General features: G+C 38.5%; 1 protein-coding gene and 1 long non-coding RNA gene across 4 annotated transcripts in view; one reads left to right on the top strand and one right to left on the bottom strand.

Moving 5' to 3' along the window:
- Positions 1–2,425: 2,425 nt before the first annotated feature.
- LOC134490438 (uncharacterized) lies at positions 2,426–7,965 on the bottom strand. Its single transcript, XR_010067212.1, has 3 exons — positions 7,258–7,965; positions 6,907–7,128; positions 2,426–3,840 (listed from the first exon to the last, which is right to left on the bottom strand). It is a non-coding gene; the product is annotated as an uncharacterized LOC134490438 (long non-coding RNA).
- Positions 7,966–8,305: 340 nt separating this feature from the next.
- HELZ (helicase with zinc finger) overlaps positions 8,306–17,603 on the top strand; it is a 147,423-nt gene continuing 138,125 nt past the window's right edge. The window contains exon 1 of one of the 3 annotated variants that reach the window (XM_063293483.1): positions 8,306–8,357. Coding sequence is in view for 1 of the 3 variants with exons in the window: in XM_063293484.1 (XP_063149554.1) it covers positions 10,889–10,939 (51 nt within the window). In the remaining 2 variants the exon portion in view is untranslated. Of the gene's footprint in view, positions 8,358–10,885; positions 10,940–17,603 lie in introns of those variants that run through there. The other 2 variants (XM_063293485.1, XM_063293484.1) reach the window with 2 other exon arrangements.

Below are 17,603 nucleotides of genomic sequence, written 5' to 3'. Positions count from 1 at the left end.
GGTCAGTTCTTTCTCTTCTGTTTAGCATCCGCATGAAGCTGCTGGGAGAGGTCATCCGATGGCATGGGGTATCATCAGTATGCTGCTGATACTCAGATTTACATCCCTATGGCAGGCCACCCAAGTGTTGCCATGGAGGTTCTGTCTTGGTGTCTGTGGGGGTTTGGATGAGGAACAACAGGCTTCAGTTCAACCTTAGCAAGACTGAGTGGCTTTAGGTACTAGGGCCCTGTGGTTCCAGGGTTTTCCATTTTCAGTTCTGGATGGGGCTGTACTTCCCCAACAGAAGCAGTGCACAATCTCGGGGTCCTCCTGGACTCATAGCTTCTGTTCAAGGAACAGCTGGCAGTCATGGCCAGGAGGACCTTTGCACAGCTTTCCATTGTGCACCAATTGCGCCCTTTCCTGGACCATGAGGCCCTGCTTATGGTCACTCATGCCTTGGTAACCTCTCAAATGGACTACTGCAATGTGTTCTACATAGGGATGTCCTTGAAGAGTATCTGGAAGCTACAGCTGGTACAGAATGTGGCAGTGCGGGCAGTTATGTATACTCAATCAGCAGCTGTTACCCCTCTGTTCTGTAGGCTGCATTGGTTACCAGTTTGCTTCTGGGTTCAAATCAAGGCACTGGTTGCAATTCATAAAGCACAAAGGGCATGGGGCTGGGTTATTTGAGGGATTGCTTCTCCCTGATTATGTCTACCCGTCCCATTAGGTCCAGCAGAAGAGTTGGGTTCTGTCTGTCAAGAAATATCTGGTATGGCCCAGAAAGAGAGACTTTTCTGTCGTGGTGCCCACCCCTTAGAATATCATTCTCCCAGAGATTAGAATTGCCCTGACCCTGTTGGCTTTTTTATAAGGCCTTAAATATTTGGTTTCATCACCAGGCCTGGGGATCAGGAGGTGTGGCTGAGTCCATACTTGGTTATGTTGATTCATGGTTGATAAGTCTGTTTTTACCCTGGCTGCTGCTGCTGTGTGTGGTGTTCTTCTGTCTGGTTTTATATTTTAACTTTGTTAGATGCACAGAATCGTGAAACAGGATTGACCAATATGCTCATATAATGCCAATGCATTACTGCCTGCATCGGTTTTCATTCCCTTTCTAGGACTGATACAAGGTGCTGATAATGGCCTTTAAAGCCCTAAATGGCTACGGGCCAGGTTATCTGAAGCTATAAAGCAAAATGGTTGATGTGGTTGATGTGGACCTAGTCACAAAATCCAATTTACCAGAATACAGATTATTCCTTCTAGCCTCCCTGAACGTTGCTACCACTTCAGCTTCCTCCTCCTTCACATGTGGACACATTCCCAAACAAAGCTGAACGCTATCATTTTTATTTTCTAAGATTGCATTGAAAGGTGGAGCAGAAAGCCTGATGGACACCAGCAGAGATTTCAGGGACTTAAGAAACTGGAAAAATGGAATTCAGGGGCCCAGCCCAGCTTCCATATGGCCTTTATGATACCCCCCACCCCCCTGCTTTTCAGAAATATTCCAGTACTTTTAAATATCAGACAACTTTGTTCTTTGCTCTTAGTTTTATTCTCTTCTCATGTTCATTATTTTTGTGACATTTTGGTGGCGGATCTTGAGCACTGAATACCATCCGTGGCCATGACATATAGATGTATGGTATCCTATTCTTTTTAAGCTAATGCTCCTTCTCTCTCCATCTCCATCTCAGCTCATTTAACAGCATCCCCTGTAGCTCAAGGCTGTTCTGTGAGTAAGTTACAAAACATATTGAATAGCTATTTATTATTTAAAAGCTTAAAAAGCAAGAAGTATTCTCCAGTAATTTACAATACTTAAAAAAATGCACAGCAACTATTAAAAGAGTAAAGAAAAACAGCAGCAGGCCCACTCCACAAAATCAGTTAATATACATAGGTTGCTGGATAAAAAAATCTTATGCAGGAAAAGGTTTTATCGTCTCTCCTACCACTGAACCCTCTGCATATCTTCAGCATCTGCTGGGGGGGCGGGTGCTGCAGGTACAGAGAAATCACCCCATCCACAGCAGCAGCAGCAATTTGGCCCATTGCTAAAACCAAGACAGTTTAAAATAAAATGCTACTTAAAATCCATTTTAAAGCAGGTAACAGAAGTATTGGCTTGCTTACAGTACTTATCTTCACAATCACATGGCCGATACTATTGACCCAGTCCTTTCAACCATGTGACAGATGTGAGCCATACAGATGGCAACCCCTGGTTTCAGGGCTGGATACAAGGCCCTGCTGCTCTAGCTTGGCATCTGGAGTTCCCATATCAGGTGCTGCCAAAATTCGGCAACGTAATTTACCACTTTATTTACCTGTGTTTCTAGAAAATTAATGTTAGATTTTTTTAGCTTGGTACTTGCCTACTCTGTTGGTACTGTTACTTGGTCCTGGCCTCATCGTGCCCCCCCCCTTTTTTAAAGCATGGCTTATAGGATGCCATTGTGTGATCACTAGACTGAAAAAGGTTATCTTCTCCTAATACAGGTTAGGAAGATTATCTCTTTGTATTGGTTCTAGAAGCAAATACATGCAGGGAGTATGTCATGCTCTGGAACATGCAGGAGCTCAAACATACATTACTGTAGTGTGGAACTCTTTAAAGCAGCTGCATCTTATTGCATGGAAAGTGGAGAGCAATTGAAATCCTAATAAAATACGTACCTGCTTTGAAGAGTTGTAAATAGGTAGTACATTCATGCTTCCTCATACTCTGAAGCACCTTTTCCAAATCATTTCTGAAGCAACACACAGTCCAAATAATCAATGCAACTCATGCCAAATTGGTGTAAAAAATCCAAATGCCTATCCCTTACCATGTTCTATGCTACTGCCTCCTGTCTAACTGAAATATTTGATAGTCCTGCATACATTGTCATATAATAATCTGGGTACCCAAGGCATGAATAACAGAACTCTGCTGTTTCCAAATAGAGTTGCAGTAAACAGTAGCCATAGATCAAATTGAAATTTGGAAAATTCACAAGTCCACACTTGTTCATTCAGATGGAATGTGACTGTTTGAAAAAGAGGGGTTGATTTCTACCTGCCTGGATTAAATTGCCAATTGAGAGTAATGTGTTTTATTCTTTGTAATAAAGAGCTGTAATTTTGATATGTCCTGGTATATATTTTCTTTGGCTCTGGGAATTACAAATTACATTTGTAGAATATAGTAGTAGTAATAGTAGTTTGCATAGTTGTGAGTCACTGTAGAAAATAATTGCAGAGCTATGCGGTCTTTCACTTTATATCAAATACAAAACATGTTATTCTCCCAATATTTTGCCCTGGATCACTTCCTAGTCTTTTACAGGCTGCATCTGCATGTCATACTTATTCACGTCAATGGTGCTCAAACTGCATTGTTCACATCTTGAAACTCAGACATGTCCAAGGTAGGGCAGAGTTCAACTCTGGCCTTACCATAACCAAGGTTTGTTATTAGTTTACTTACCTTGACCCCAACTTGATTTATGACTTAGCCCTCTCTTCCCAACTCTGACATAGAGATAGGAAACTAGAGCAGCACAGAATTGTGCCAGGAATGAAATGTGTTGCCTGCAGGCACCACAGTGCCTATGCAGTATCCTAGTGATTTATTTACTCAGTTTTTATGATGAATTTATGATTTATCTTATCTGAGCAGTTACCTTGAAAATGTTCAGCGGAAGTCTACATAAATTAAATTTAACTCCCAGACATCTCTCCCTGTGGCCAAACTTCATGAGTATATTCTTACAATAAAAACCTGGTGGTTTATGATACTTTTGCATACAGGTCAATATTCAGGGTTTCAGTATCGGTCTCTCTGAAGACTGTTTCAGCCTAAGAAGTCAAGGCAGAGCAAAAAGAAAGGTGTTTGCAGTAGCAGTTGATTTGCATTTGCCACAGTGCTGAATCTTTCCGCTTTAGATTCAAAGGTCAACCACTGAAATAATTGAAAACTTAAAGCCAAAGTTTTGAAGGTGGATTTTTTTCAACATTTACTTACTAATTTATTGCGCTTCCACACCATTCCCATCATTGCCAACTGTGGATGGCTTTCATATTCAATTTCTCTATGTATGGTTAGAAAAATACATAGACTTCAATTACAACACAAACAATGCCCGAGATCACTATGTGACTCAGGTTCAGACAAAACCCCACAAGACGGAACAGCTCACAACATATTTGCCCCAAAGGCCTGCTGAAAGAGCAGGTTCAATTACCTTTCTAAAACCCAACAGTGTAGGTGTCATATGGGTCTCAGGGTGAATACCCTTCCAGAGAAGGGGGTAGAGATTGAAAAGGCTCACATGCAAGGACCTTGCTATGATTTTCCCTGAAGGGATTTGAAGGAAGTCTCTTCTGTTAAGATCTTACTGGCCAGAAACAGTTGGGAGAAGATTGTCCTGAAGATACCCAGGTCCAGAGCCATGAATGGCCCACCAGTCTATGTTGTTGCCATCTCTTTTTTGTGATTTATAGCTCAGTTTTAGTAAGTATGCTATTTAAAAGGATGTAAGTGATTGAAACACTGTGGCTGTAATCTATTGTAAAGTATACTGTTATAATCAATTTGTCTTAAGTACTTTTTGTAATCCATAAAATGCTTATTCTAAATATTAAGCTAATTATTTAACTGAAAATGCTTACAGTATTCAGATGCATTTATCATGTCCCAGTTGTTAAATATCTCCCTTGATGTGTTAGTATTATTATTCCCAATCAAGGTGACCAAACATATCTGGTCAGCCTTAGACTGAGAAAGGCTGGTCTAATAAATGGCTGATTCTACATTTACAAATGCAGTTAATATCAATCATCAAACTATATGTCATAATTCTAGTGACTTCAGCATCTTGAAGATTGCAACAGAAAACTTGTTCTCCACTGGTATATTCCATTTACCTCTGTTTCACAAGCAACAGCCTTAAAACTAGAACTTTAAATCATGCATAGGACAAACTTTACTATTTAAGAGATTAAACTTTAAAATATAAACAGAATGTTTCCTGCAATGATCAATGTGAAAGAAACCACAGAACAGCAAAACTGGAAGCTTAGCTATCACTGCTAATTCAAATTGTGTCCTGAAGTTGTAAGGAAAAAAGTCAAACACAGTATTATGGATGGATGGGTGGGTGGACTGAGTGCAATTTTAACAATTTTTTTCTAGATAATTATTGTCTCCCAAAGTGGCTTATCTCCATTAAAACAAGGATGGGCCCTGTTCCTCAGCTCACAAATTGCAAACGCAACATGACTGTAATGATTGCCTACTCTACCTCGCTTCCACCGGTTTGGGGTTTTGGTTCAGTCATCACTAGCACTACTCCCTCACGAGATAAATCTGGAAAGGGGCTAACGGTAAACTTTTAGATTCTCAGCTTTATGTAATGGTTGCCTATCCTAATAGACTCAGACTCACAAGCAGGAACTTAATGATATCTGATTTATTAAAGAATAGTATGCAAATACAGAGAAAGCTGAGAATGAGCAAAAGCGCGCCAAATACAAACTAAAAACCCTCGGTGCAAACGTAATCCCTCCCCTCTCCCAACCATTTCAAATTCCCCATCGCAGGTGCTGTTGACCATTTCTGCTGATGTCCTGGGAAGAAAACCTTGAACACACAAAATAACCCAAACACATTCCATACAGCTGAATACAGATAACAAACCCAGGAGAAGAAACCTCCTCCCCTCCCAACCAAAACACGCATCAGCAAGTTGACATGTGAAACGTTACAATGTACCATGCACATTGCAACGGGGAACATGACAATGACACACAGTGAATAGGAAAGGAGGAAACCAGTTCTCCCAAGCCAGAAAGAAGTGGTAAGCAATATGCTGATATTTCTATGTAGTTCAGAGTTGGCTGACCTTCCCTTGGTGATGGCCTTTCTTGAATCACAATTTCTGGCTTTTGTTCCTATAGCCACCAACCTTTTGGTAAACTAGTCCCAAGTCAGATGTTGATAGGATAGAAGGAAAAGCAAGTTCCTTATAGTTGCTCTATTGCTCTCCGGTGGAAGGGGCTAGGCTAGTCACATGCCCCACCTTTCCCATAATATTTTCCCTGAGAGGCAGGGGTGCAGCTTTCCTGAGCACCCAGCATCCTCGATTGGAGTTGCACCAGCTCCTACCTGAGCAGGCCTTTTCCTAATTCTGTTTCTTCTTCAAACAAGGAGTAGGTTCCTGCATTGTACTAAGCCATGATTTTGTTAAGAAGCCACAATGGCTGGATTCACACAACACTCTAAGCCCAAACCCATCAGATCATGTTGTGACTTAGTGAGATACATGAATCCAGGATTAAATCAAATGGAGCACATTCCTCCTCCTGGGCTGTCTTTGCACTAAACATTAACCCATGTTTAACTATCCATGGTATTTAGTGAATAAATGCATTGTTTAGGTTTGCACCATCTAATAAATACAAAGCACTCAACTAATCTTTATCCCACTCTGAACCCTGGACAATGTCATTTACCAGTGCCTCTGAAATTAAATTTCTGCTAAGCTTCCACTCCTGCAGCCCTGAAATTCCCAATTCCACAAGGATGGACTCCTTCATTTTGACAGTAGTAAATTGCAGCTCCTCAAGGGCCCAGGCAGGCAAGCTGGAGCAAAGACCTTAGCTATGTCAAGTTGCACTACATCAATGGGTTCTGTTTATGCAACTTGGATTACTGAACAACACCCAGAGTCACCAACTAGTCTGCCACCAGGTGCTGGGGTGGGGCAATTGATGCAAATTTCATAAATCAAGTAATTTGTACAATGACATCATGACATATTTTGCCATCTTCATGGCTTGGACCAGATACCTATATTAGCCACATTTTAGCCTAGTATGTTGCACAAACCCAATCACAGTGCTTAAAAGGCAACCTGCTTTTACCTTTGAGGCCATTTCCATGGTGTCAGACTGAAACAAAAGCCTGCAATTGGATCCTCTGTGCTACAACTCCAATTCTAAACAAGCTTTCTCAAAACTGCTCCAAGGCTTCAATGTGAGAGCATAAAGCTGCAGCCTTAATACCTGAGCTGCAGAATGTGCAACTTCCATTGCTCAAGGGGCCAGATCAAGGTGGCACTCCAAAAGTGGATCAGGCCATGATCCCTTTTGAAAGGGAATTTCAGGAGTTTTATGAGGAGAGATGGGCACCTCAAGTAAGGTGCCCATTTTGGTCCTGAAAACCCCCACAAGCCTCCCATGCAGGAAAATAAGGGGACAATTTAATTCCCTCACCCTCTCTTGGGAGGGGCTTTCAAGTCCATAGAAAGGATGCTGGGAACCCCAGGCAGTTTCCAGGCTGCATTTGTTTTGCACCCCTGCACTAGCTCAATGGAATGAAAATAAACATGTTAATTAAAATCAATATGCAATAAACAAAGTCTTGCAACAAACCAGATTTGCCAGCTAACTCCAGAGGCTACACTGTACAATCATTTTAAGTAGCTCTTTTAAAATCTGGCCTGTGTTTGTTCCAGATACTGATAGCTTCAAGACAGGATCTTAGTGACTGCTGCAGCACAAGTTGTAGAATTCAGTAAAAATTTGAAGAAATATAAACCTATTCAGAAACCACAGAAAGTGCTTATCATGAGAGAAAATAAAAGGAAATAGCAGATACTCTCCCTGGTTTTATTTATGTAAAACCATAGATGTAAAAAATAAACCATAAAGTTATGTAAAACCATAAATAAGTAAACAAATGCACCAACTCTTCACTTGCATGAAACTGTATGATGTCTAACAGATTAAGTGATAAGTCTGAAATGCTGTTTGCCTTTAAGAATTTGTTACTCATCCTTGGAAAGCTGGAAAAAAAATAGCTGGAGGTTAGTCTTTCAAAGAGTGGCAGGTATTTGCTACTCAGTTGTATTATTTAACATACGGCTTGATTAAAACTCTTTTTAATATCAACTAGAACTACTTCTAACTCCTACATGCAGTATAGTACAATAAAAATTTTATAGCGAACCCGCTTCTAGGACAGATTCCGAATGGCAGAAGGACTTAATTGCTATCTACAGTTTTAAAAACCGTGTAGAAATCGCAGTTCCCGAGCCTACCAACCATCTTGCCTTCCCTCTCATTTTTCCACTGCTCCGGCAACAAACCGATCTCCAGCCGCCTTTCGCGCTTGCAAAACAGATCCGCGCGCAACTTCCTCGCCCGGTCGCTTAAGTTTTTCTTCGCTCTGATCCGGATGCGCGAGGAAGAACCGGGATGGGGGGCGGGGGCGAAGGAGGGTGGTGGTGGTGGGGAAGAAGACACTTTTTACCCACAATGCTTTGTGAGGACGTTGACAAGTGGATCCAAGATGGCGTAGAAAGTAATGACAGGTAAGTCAGGACTTCCCTATTTTCTTGCTAGGAAGATGAAGGACAAGGGGTCTCTGCCGGGGCAGGGTCGGGTAAGAAGGCCCGGAGGCCACCGGGGAAGCGCAGGGTCATGCGGGATTGGGGGAGGCTCCTGTCCCCGAGAGAGCGTGAACGGTGCTGGCTGGAGAGGGCCCTGTGCCTGCGGAGGGGCCTGCTGAAGTCGCAGCCTGGGGGCTGTTTACACGGAGGCTCCGCCGGGGTCCTGGGGACGAAACTGCTTCGGGGGGTAGAGCAGGTCGGTCGGTTGCGAATTAAGACGGATTCGGGTCCTAAGCTGGCAGGCGAACGATGCCTTCAACGATTTGGAGGGAAGAGGCAAAACCCACCCTGGAGGCTGGGGTGTGTGTTTCTGATTTTTTTTTCCTCCGAAGCGAAGTCTGGGACTTGCCTCACGCGAGGCAAGCGAAGGAGAAAGCTTTTAAAGGGCGGGGGTAGTAAAGCGAATTCCTCGAGAATCGTCTGGGCTTTATGAGGCTGAGAAACAAACAACTCTTAACGTTTAAATTGAAAGATCCCCTCCCCTCTCGCCACTAAGAAGCAGGCGCGTAGGTATGCCCATTCTATGAAGCAGCACTTCTTAGTTCCTGAAGTTGGAATTAAATATTAGAGGAAACAGAGAGATTATATTTTAGATCGAACCTTTTGGAAACATAGCTGAGTTGTGGAGGAAATGCTTCACAGCTTTAATATGAATTCCTTTTTAGGATATTAGGAAAGATATCTGAAAAAGTTAATATTTAAAAGCAGTTGCAAAACATGGTAGTTAATTGCATAGGGAATAAGAAAAGAATGTATCTTGTCTGTAAGAGTTACTGTTTTTATGTACTATTAATATATCAATATATTAGATATGTTGATAAAAATACATGTGCAATGAAAATGTCCTAAGTGGAAAAAAAAATCAGTTTTTTAATTGGAATTTGTCTTTTGGACATGGTTTTAAAAACAAATAGTTTCACAATATGCAGGGACTTTTTGCAAACATAACTTTTTGTGCAGAGCAATTTAGGCTTAGTAATTAATTTTCATTGAAATGAGATTATAACTTGTAGAACCAAAGCTTGAGAGAACAGGCATCCACTATTACAAACAAATATAAGGAAATGAAACTCAACATCTTCAATGATATGATAGATACCATTTAGTCTTTAAAGACCAGCAAATGTATTACTGTGTAAGCTTTCATGGATCATAACCTGTGTCATCAGATTCATGGATTGATTGAAACCTGCATTACCGAAGCAGTGTAAAGGATTTAAGCATTATCTTTTCAACTTGTTCAATTCTGATGTAAATCAGAAGCTTCTCTAGACTTTTTTACAGGATAAAATAAAAAATACAGGCAATATAGTTAATATTTCTCTTTAAGGCTGCAGTTCACACTTAAATGAGAATACATAACATTAAATTAATTTGATCTTTTGAGTGAGCATGTTTAGGATTATAGTGTAATTATTGTTTTGGAAATAATAGCTATTTAATTAAAAGGAAATGTAGAGACATAGCAAAAAGTATATGTTATATTATTCCATTAGTACAACTTAAAATTATAAGTAATTTGTGGGGAGTGTTATGTTATGGTGGAAAATGAAGTATTGACTATTTATTCAATTGTTTTTGTAAGTGGAAAACTTTTCTCTTGACATTGTCTAATCTTGAATTGTAAAGGGCAAACCTAATTTCTAGCAGATATGACTAGTATTTTTAAAATAAGTATCTTGTATTAGAAAAGAGAGAAGGCTTAAAACATTGATTATTTTGAATTTGCTGACAACAGGTAATAGAATTTTAAGAAGAAGCAGGCTAAAAACTTTTGCAAAAGTTCCCAAATTTAAAACTGAGGAGACTAATAGTAGGATTACTTTTTCTGTGGTAAATGATGGTCTGTTTTCAGGTTATTTAGTGCAATACCGTTTTTCTCTGTTATTTATAGCTGGTGACCAACCCATACATCTTCTGTGATGTCTTACAACTTTTGACAATTGTACTACTGCTGATTTGTTTTATGAATCTAAAGCCCTTTCATTTGAAAATCTGATTTATAAACAGGATCTTATTTGCAATTTACCGCATGCAAGTTTTGTTAAATTTATGGAGAAAACATGCAAAAATGTAACAAACACAAATATAGTGAAAGAGAATTACTGTCATATAGTTGTAGAACTTCAAATTGTCTAGAGGGTACCAGGTTACATAAGTGACACTAGATGATCTTGTCAAGTTAATGTCACATCTATAGTCTCTACCCCCCACTGGGGCTGAATATATTAATATTGATCTAATTCAGAGGATTGGGGTAAGGATTTTGAGAGAATATATAGCATTCATTGTTTATGAGGTTTCCTGAACACACACAAGTACTTTGCAAGTGCTAAATATTTTATTACCTGTTGTTTTCTTCAGCATAAGAAAATACAGGACCATTTTAAGAGATACCACTTCTGCAGTTTATTTATTTATAGATTTATATCCTGCCTTTCATTTAGGATCTCATGTTCTGCCTCCTCACTACCCCACCCCTGCCACAGCAGCAAGAATGTGAGGTAGGTTGGGCTGAGAGAGAGTAACTGGCCTGCAGTTACCCAATGAACTTACCAGGCAGACCTCTTGTTTGCTTTGTGATAACAATAAGTTCTGAATAATCTTAAAAAAAAAGAAGAGATTAAATTGAGGCACAAACATTTTATGGCCTAAATATTTTTACTTTGAAAGAATTAAAAAGTGCTAAATGCCCAGCTTATTTTAACTTGTGAACTCCCACAGGGACAACGGAGAGCTGTTTCCAAAGAATAATGTTTTTTAAGCTGTTATCCCTTGAATACTAACTTAGTGGGATTTCTGAATAAACTTAAGCTACTGTTTTAAACCCACTTATTGGCTATGCTCATATGGTTAGGTTCACACGTCATCCTAAGCAATAAATCACAGTTGAGAAACCATATTATCTGGGTTAAGGTAGGCTACTTGGCCAAAATCAAACAAATCATATCTGTGATCCCCACTAGTAAGTAATAAACCCCAGTATATACAGCAAGGCTTACTTCTATTTAAGTGGGCACAGTGTTGTATTGCAAGGAATCCTCTTTTTTGAGAAAGTAGTATCTAATCTCATTGTGACTGGGGAAGTTTTCCAATCAAGATATTCAGGCATATGATGGTCATCAGTCAGCTTGAATAAAACTTAACTACCAAGTCCCTGTTTGAGATTTACTGTAAATTGAGAGTGATTAATATATAATATGAAAGATAAAAAGTATCCTTGAAGTATAATAATTTTCAAAGTTCATACATATTTTTCTAGTTTTATAAATGTTAAAACTGAAGCAAAATACAGCTCTTTTGCTGAAAACATTGTTTTCATCAGTGAATAGAGCTCCATTTTTAAGATTATATACAGTATCTCCTTCATTCATTATGATGCAAGTGCTATGAACCACAAACAAATTGGTCTGTGGCAAATATATTATCCTGAAATGTTACTAGTAAAGAGTGTATTTTGCTCAACCAATCAGGAATTAATTGAGTTAATACCATTATGAATCATCAGTGAAAAATGCGTCGAGTGGAGTGTTGCAAAACCCACACATTCTATATACATTTCTAGTATCCATGTTTCTTCAGTCCCTTCCTGACATAAAAATTTGCATACTGTTAGTGGATATGCCCACTTTTAGTTATAGGTATACCCATCTATAGAGTTCAGCCAATGTTTCACTACCAGACATTTTTAAGAACCGTAGTTATGTGCTTTTGCCAAGCCTTATTGTGAATCTCCTATGGAGGAATCTGATTGTGTGCCATAGCCTAGCCAACCTTCTTTTGCTTATGTTGCCTTTGATTGTGCTGCCAGGCAATATCCCTCTTAATACATGGTTCTCTGTGATTGTGTTCAGCACCTCACAATAACAGAATCTCATCTAACTTTTTTGGTTGGGAAATATAGCTGTCTTATCATCATCAGTGTATTTTTTATCCCATATCATTAAGTGACTGCAGCAAGGAAGAGGAGAAAATACAGTTTTTTGTGTACAGTTGCTCACTTTTGTACTCCCAGAGTAACATATAGGAAGCTCTGTTGGCTATAAAATTAACAGTCAATAATTCATTTCACCTACATTTGACTAGTGACTCATGGTGTGTTTGCACTTTGAACAGGCTTTTATGGAAAAGCTTCAGAAAGGCTTTTCCAATTTTAATGTTTTCCAAATTGCTGTTTTCTCTTAGGATGTCATTAATTGGTATTATTTAAGGAAACTGTGTGTCTAACTGCTGTGCTTTAATCACAGTCTATAAGTGTGGATTGTTTAGTGATTATTTTACCCAGACCATGGTGCAGATCTTATCTGAGCCTGGACTGATGGCTAATGTACACTTAGGCAGCAGTTATTTTTTCAGGAGAAAAAAGTAAGAAGCAGAAGTGGCAGAGTGGAGGTGGTCGTACAGCAGTGTCATCTCTGCTCCTGCTCCTCTGTGGGATTTTGTTTTGAAAAGATAAAGGCTGGGGAAAGGGTTATTCTCTGTTTTACCTTGTGTGGATCTGACTCCCCCTGGCCATTTTTTTTAAAAATGTTTTTTTTTTGAAAATAATAATTCTAAAAATCCAGGAAATGCTCACCAATTGGGATACTAAACAGAAGGAGGGAGTCTGGCAAGCCAAAGCCAGCCTTGATTTGCTGTGTTATCTGAGACATGTTTGCTCATTTAATCTCTTAACCACAGTTAATGCTAAACCATATAAGAGTGATGTTAGAGTGGTAGGAATATGAACTTTAATAACCAAGGCGTGACTGAGAGTATATCCTGAGTTTCTTATGTACCTAATAACATTTTTCCTTTTAAAAAAATGCAATATCTTCCTCTATTTTAGGTAAATAGAAATTGCTGAAACAAAACTTGCCATTTCAAAATTAACGTGTTTAGTTTTAGAATAAAATCATAACTTATATTTACCCTCCTAACATACATAAAAACCATGATAAGCATTTACCTTTGACCATCTCCTACTGACATTCTGGGTAATGCAGGGTTTTCCCCCCCTAAAGTTTATAGTAAAATTTAATGTCTGGTCTCTGTCTGATAATTGTTTGGATATTCAAGGCTGGAATTTCTTGTTGATCATGGAAGAGCATGTACTTTCTTTGAGAATTAATATCTGCAAAAAAATCAGCAGGTTGCTAAGCATGATTGGAATAGAAAAATGTTTTTGAACAAATGGATATATATATTCTAACATACTTTCATGCTTCATTTTGACTATTCTGGAAATAATGAATATAAGAAGAGTCCTCCTGGATCAAGCCAAAGGCCTATTTAGTCCAGCCTTTTATGTCCTGCAGTGACCAGCTAAGATGCATTCAGTATGCTCACAGAAATTGACAGGAGAACAACATTCCTCTTCCATTGTTGTTTCCAACAGTATTTAAGGTATGATGCATTTGATCAAGGAGGTATCAAGACTAGCTTCAATTATCACTGAGAAATGTCTTACTTCAGTAAAATGCATGGTTACAAATTACATCTTTTCTGTTTTAAATGTCACTCTACCACTTCGCAGATAGTGCAACTATATGGTTATCCTCCTCTCTAGTAAATTGTTAGTATCTTTGTTTTAATTATTATTGTGTGCATTGGCTAAAGTGGATACTACTACTTTCTCCTGTTACCTTCAAGCAGTAACAGTAAAGGCAGCAGGGAAAAGGGAGCATTGCATGTTTTTTTTAACACTGGTGAAATTAATGTCTTTCTATTGACCATAATAAACAAATAACAGATCTACATAATAGGGAGGGGAAAAAGCCTACACACAATCCAGTAATTACTTAAATGGAGTGTGTATGTGTCTGCACTACAGTGGATTTAAACCTACTGAGTTAGAAAGAAAGCTGTATATTTAGTAAATAAGTAAATAAATTCACAGGTAGCAAAAAAATTACAATTGAGCACTTGTGCTTTTATGGTATTTGGTTGATTAAAAAACTAACACAAATGCTTTTAAAACTGCATTATTTTGTTTCATACATAAGGGAGAGAGGCTCAAGTCAAAATTTCCCTAAGTAGTATAAGTAAAAATGGTTATCACTCCTGTTTATGTGCTTGGTTCATATCACCCAGATGTGGTGCATCTGATGCCTGAGTTTGGGCTAGGGCTCCCCCCCCCTTTTTAGGAATGCATGTGCTGTGCCCATTCTGTACAAATCATAGTTATTCAAGAATAAATGAATATGTTTAATATCTCTCTGATGTGTGAATGGCTGAACAACACAATTTCATTCAGGCAGTCATATTAGTATATGTATCTGCATTCTTGCAGTGTTTTAAATATTAATATTAACTTTTTTGGGGAAAAACACCCCCTTACATCTCTGCTAATTTATTCAGTTGAAACCCACCTCATCTACAGCTGCTGTTCTCATCACCAAGTTTATCCTATGAAACTCAATGTGGATTGTACGCAGCTGGGGGGAAGGGTGACTCATACAGCCCAGTGGATTATCTTTGCTTTGTGCCAATTCCTAATAACCTGCACTGACCACCACTCTCCTTCAGCATTCTGACCATTACTAATGCTGCCATACTTCTTCTCCATCTTCTAGCTGGCTGTCTCCCCTTCACAGTTTATTGCCTCTCTTGCCATTTTCTCTTTAATGCCTCTTTGTGCTTGCAGTTGCTGCTTTCTCCCAGCCCACCTTATTGTTCCTCTTCTTCCTACTCTTCTCCTGTGCCATTTACCCATTTTTTTCTGCTTTCTCTCATGCCATCTAAATCATCCCATGCAGGTGAATAAAACAATAAATATTAAAAGGACTCTCGGAGTGCAACCCTCAATACACTGCACAAAGCTTAGTGCAGATTTTCAATAGATGGAAGTTACTGTCCCTCCTGTAGAGTTTTTCAGAATTCATGATGACTATTATGGAATATTTATTTATAAGATTTGTAAATATAGTCTGAACACTATTGGGGTTTGGACTCCTTTGTCCCTGGAAAGTCTTTTCTTGGGTGAGGAAGAATGGGAATGTCCCTTTCTTTAGCTCTCTTCTACTTGTGACTTTCAGAGTCTAAGCCTTAAACTGTCTATGAAAAATAATCGAAGTAAAGAATAACAGAAACAGTTTAACAGCAAGTAAAAATAGCACGCAACAAAAATTACTTTCCACAATGGAGTCTTTTTGCTTCTTTCTGAGAATTTCAGTTTGCATTGTAACTTTTTAAAGCATTTCTATTTCCCAAGACATGTTTAAAAGCTTCTTAATAGAACTAATTAAAACAATGTGATGTAATAGTTTAATAAAAAGTTTTTACTTCAGAATTAATGAGTGATGACTAGTGTAAAAATTGGGCAGGCAACCATGCTGATAAATCTTTGGCCCTACCTACACATTAGATGAAATTTTATGTATTGACTAATATTAAATGGAGATAACTTCCCAGTATATTTCTTGGATTAACACTTGCTCTTTCACTAATATAGGAGTGCCTTCTGTTTGCAGAAGGGTCTTTGATTCTGCAGAGGTTCCTAGAAGGTAACCTTTGCTCTGTTCAGAGGGCCTCCACTCTTGCAGAGGGATTTTCAGAGGATTATTAAGGGCCTCATATACTGCAGAGTGCTTGTGCTGTAAGTCTTATTAGCGCCAAGAGTAGTCTTTCCTGTTTTAACACAGAAGTCTCTTGATTAATCATCCAACAAATACATCTTAAGTGATCGAAGTATCAAATCCTGTTGTGAATGTTTCCAATGCAGTTCTCAGAAATACTTCTTGTATTAAAAATAAATTGAACTGGCTAACTGTTATGTAATGTTTGGTTTTATGGGGTCTTGCCAGTTTATGTAGGGATAATGATTTCTAGCAGATAAAGTTTAACTGAAAGGAATAATTACAGATGTTTGCATGTCCAAAGGTACTAAGCCAGACATTTGCTCCAGATTTGCAAAAATAGGTAATACACAGTGATCAGTGTACATACCACATTTTGTGTGCTATTGACATGAAATTGATGTAATTCTATGTTTTTTAGGTACTGGTAGTTTTATGATAAAATAGTAACTTGTAAGCGCCCCAGGTATATTTATTAACCATGGACACAAGGAGTTAGAGGGACGTACGTGTTTCATCCTTCATGTCCAGAAGTTCTTGCGTTTGTGGCTGCCTGCCAATTGTTGTTTTCTGAGATTTGATGTTCCTCCTGCAATGTTTCTTGAGGGAACTCCTGTGTTTTGCCTGTATTGTATTGTTGTGCTTACCAGCCATTTTGTTTCTGATTTTGTTTCCCTTCCATTTGTTTCCAAAACTTAGAAGGCTCTTCCACCTTAGTGGCTTATGACTTTGGGACCTTGAGACTAAGACATTCCTCCCCAGATAGTATGCTTATTAAATAAATAAAAACAAATGGATAAAAATGAAATAGTACATAACTACTCTTGGTTGAATAAATAATAAAATTAAGAGGAGCTCAGCTAAATAGCTGCTTCTCCTATGCCATCTTAGCTTCTCCCCTAAAATAGTACATCTTATCAATGCACAGGTTTAATATATGAAGGCCCATTAAACATTATATGGGACATGGTAACCATGGAAGTTATAGGTATATACTGTACTCGTTTTTAACTATCACCATGACTGAATTTACACAAAAATTATCTTTCGATTGATTTTTTTTAGTCATATAGGAAAAGGTGAACTCTTTTGGACAGCCCCCTCCCCCACTAATAGATTTATTATGGAAGTGGAAGATTTCTACTATTACAGACCACTATAGGAGTGCACTTTCAGGTGTCTCTGGGTCCACATCAAAATATTGGTGACATATGCTGACTTGCATTTTTATTTTTGCTTGTACCATAATATATTAAATTGCTTTTCTGGCAATAAAAATCTTTCAGTGTTTTATTTGCTCAGACTGTGCTAAAAAAATTAAAGCCTGTAATTCTGTTATAAAACATTCCATGGCAAAATAATGTATTTAAAATTTTTCATCAGCCAGAGAAAAATTTTCCAGGTATTTCTACAGCATTTTGAACAGTTTTTTAAAGTTATACTTTTGGCCAGCAATCTTGATGAATCAGAAGTGGATTGTGTAGATTTTATGTTGTTTGTGTTCTGTTACGGCAGTGGTTTTAAACCTGTATTCCTAGGTATTCCTTGAATGTTTTGGAGGGTATTGGGGGAAAGTTGGATTCAGATTAGATAAGCAATTAAATACTTACTT

The sequence above is a fragment of the Candoia aspera genome, chromosome 2, assembly GCF_035149785.1.
Source record: "Candoia aspera isolate rCanAsp1 chromosome 2, rCanAsp1.hap2, whole genome shotgun sequence".
In the NCBI taxonomy this organism is placed as follows: Eukaryota; Metazoa; Chordata; class Lepidosauria; order Squamata; family Boidae; genus Candoia; species Candoia aspera.
The sequence above is the reverse complement of the archived record's forward strand: the minus strand, read 5'-3'. Positions and strand labels throughout refer to the sequence as shown.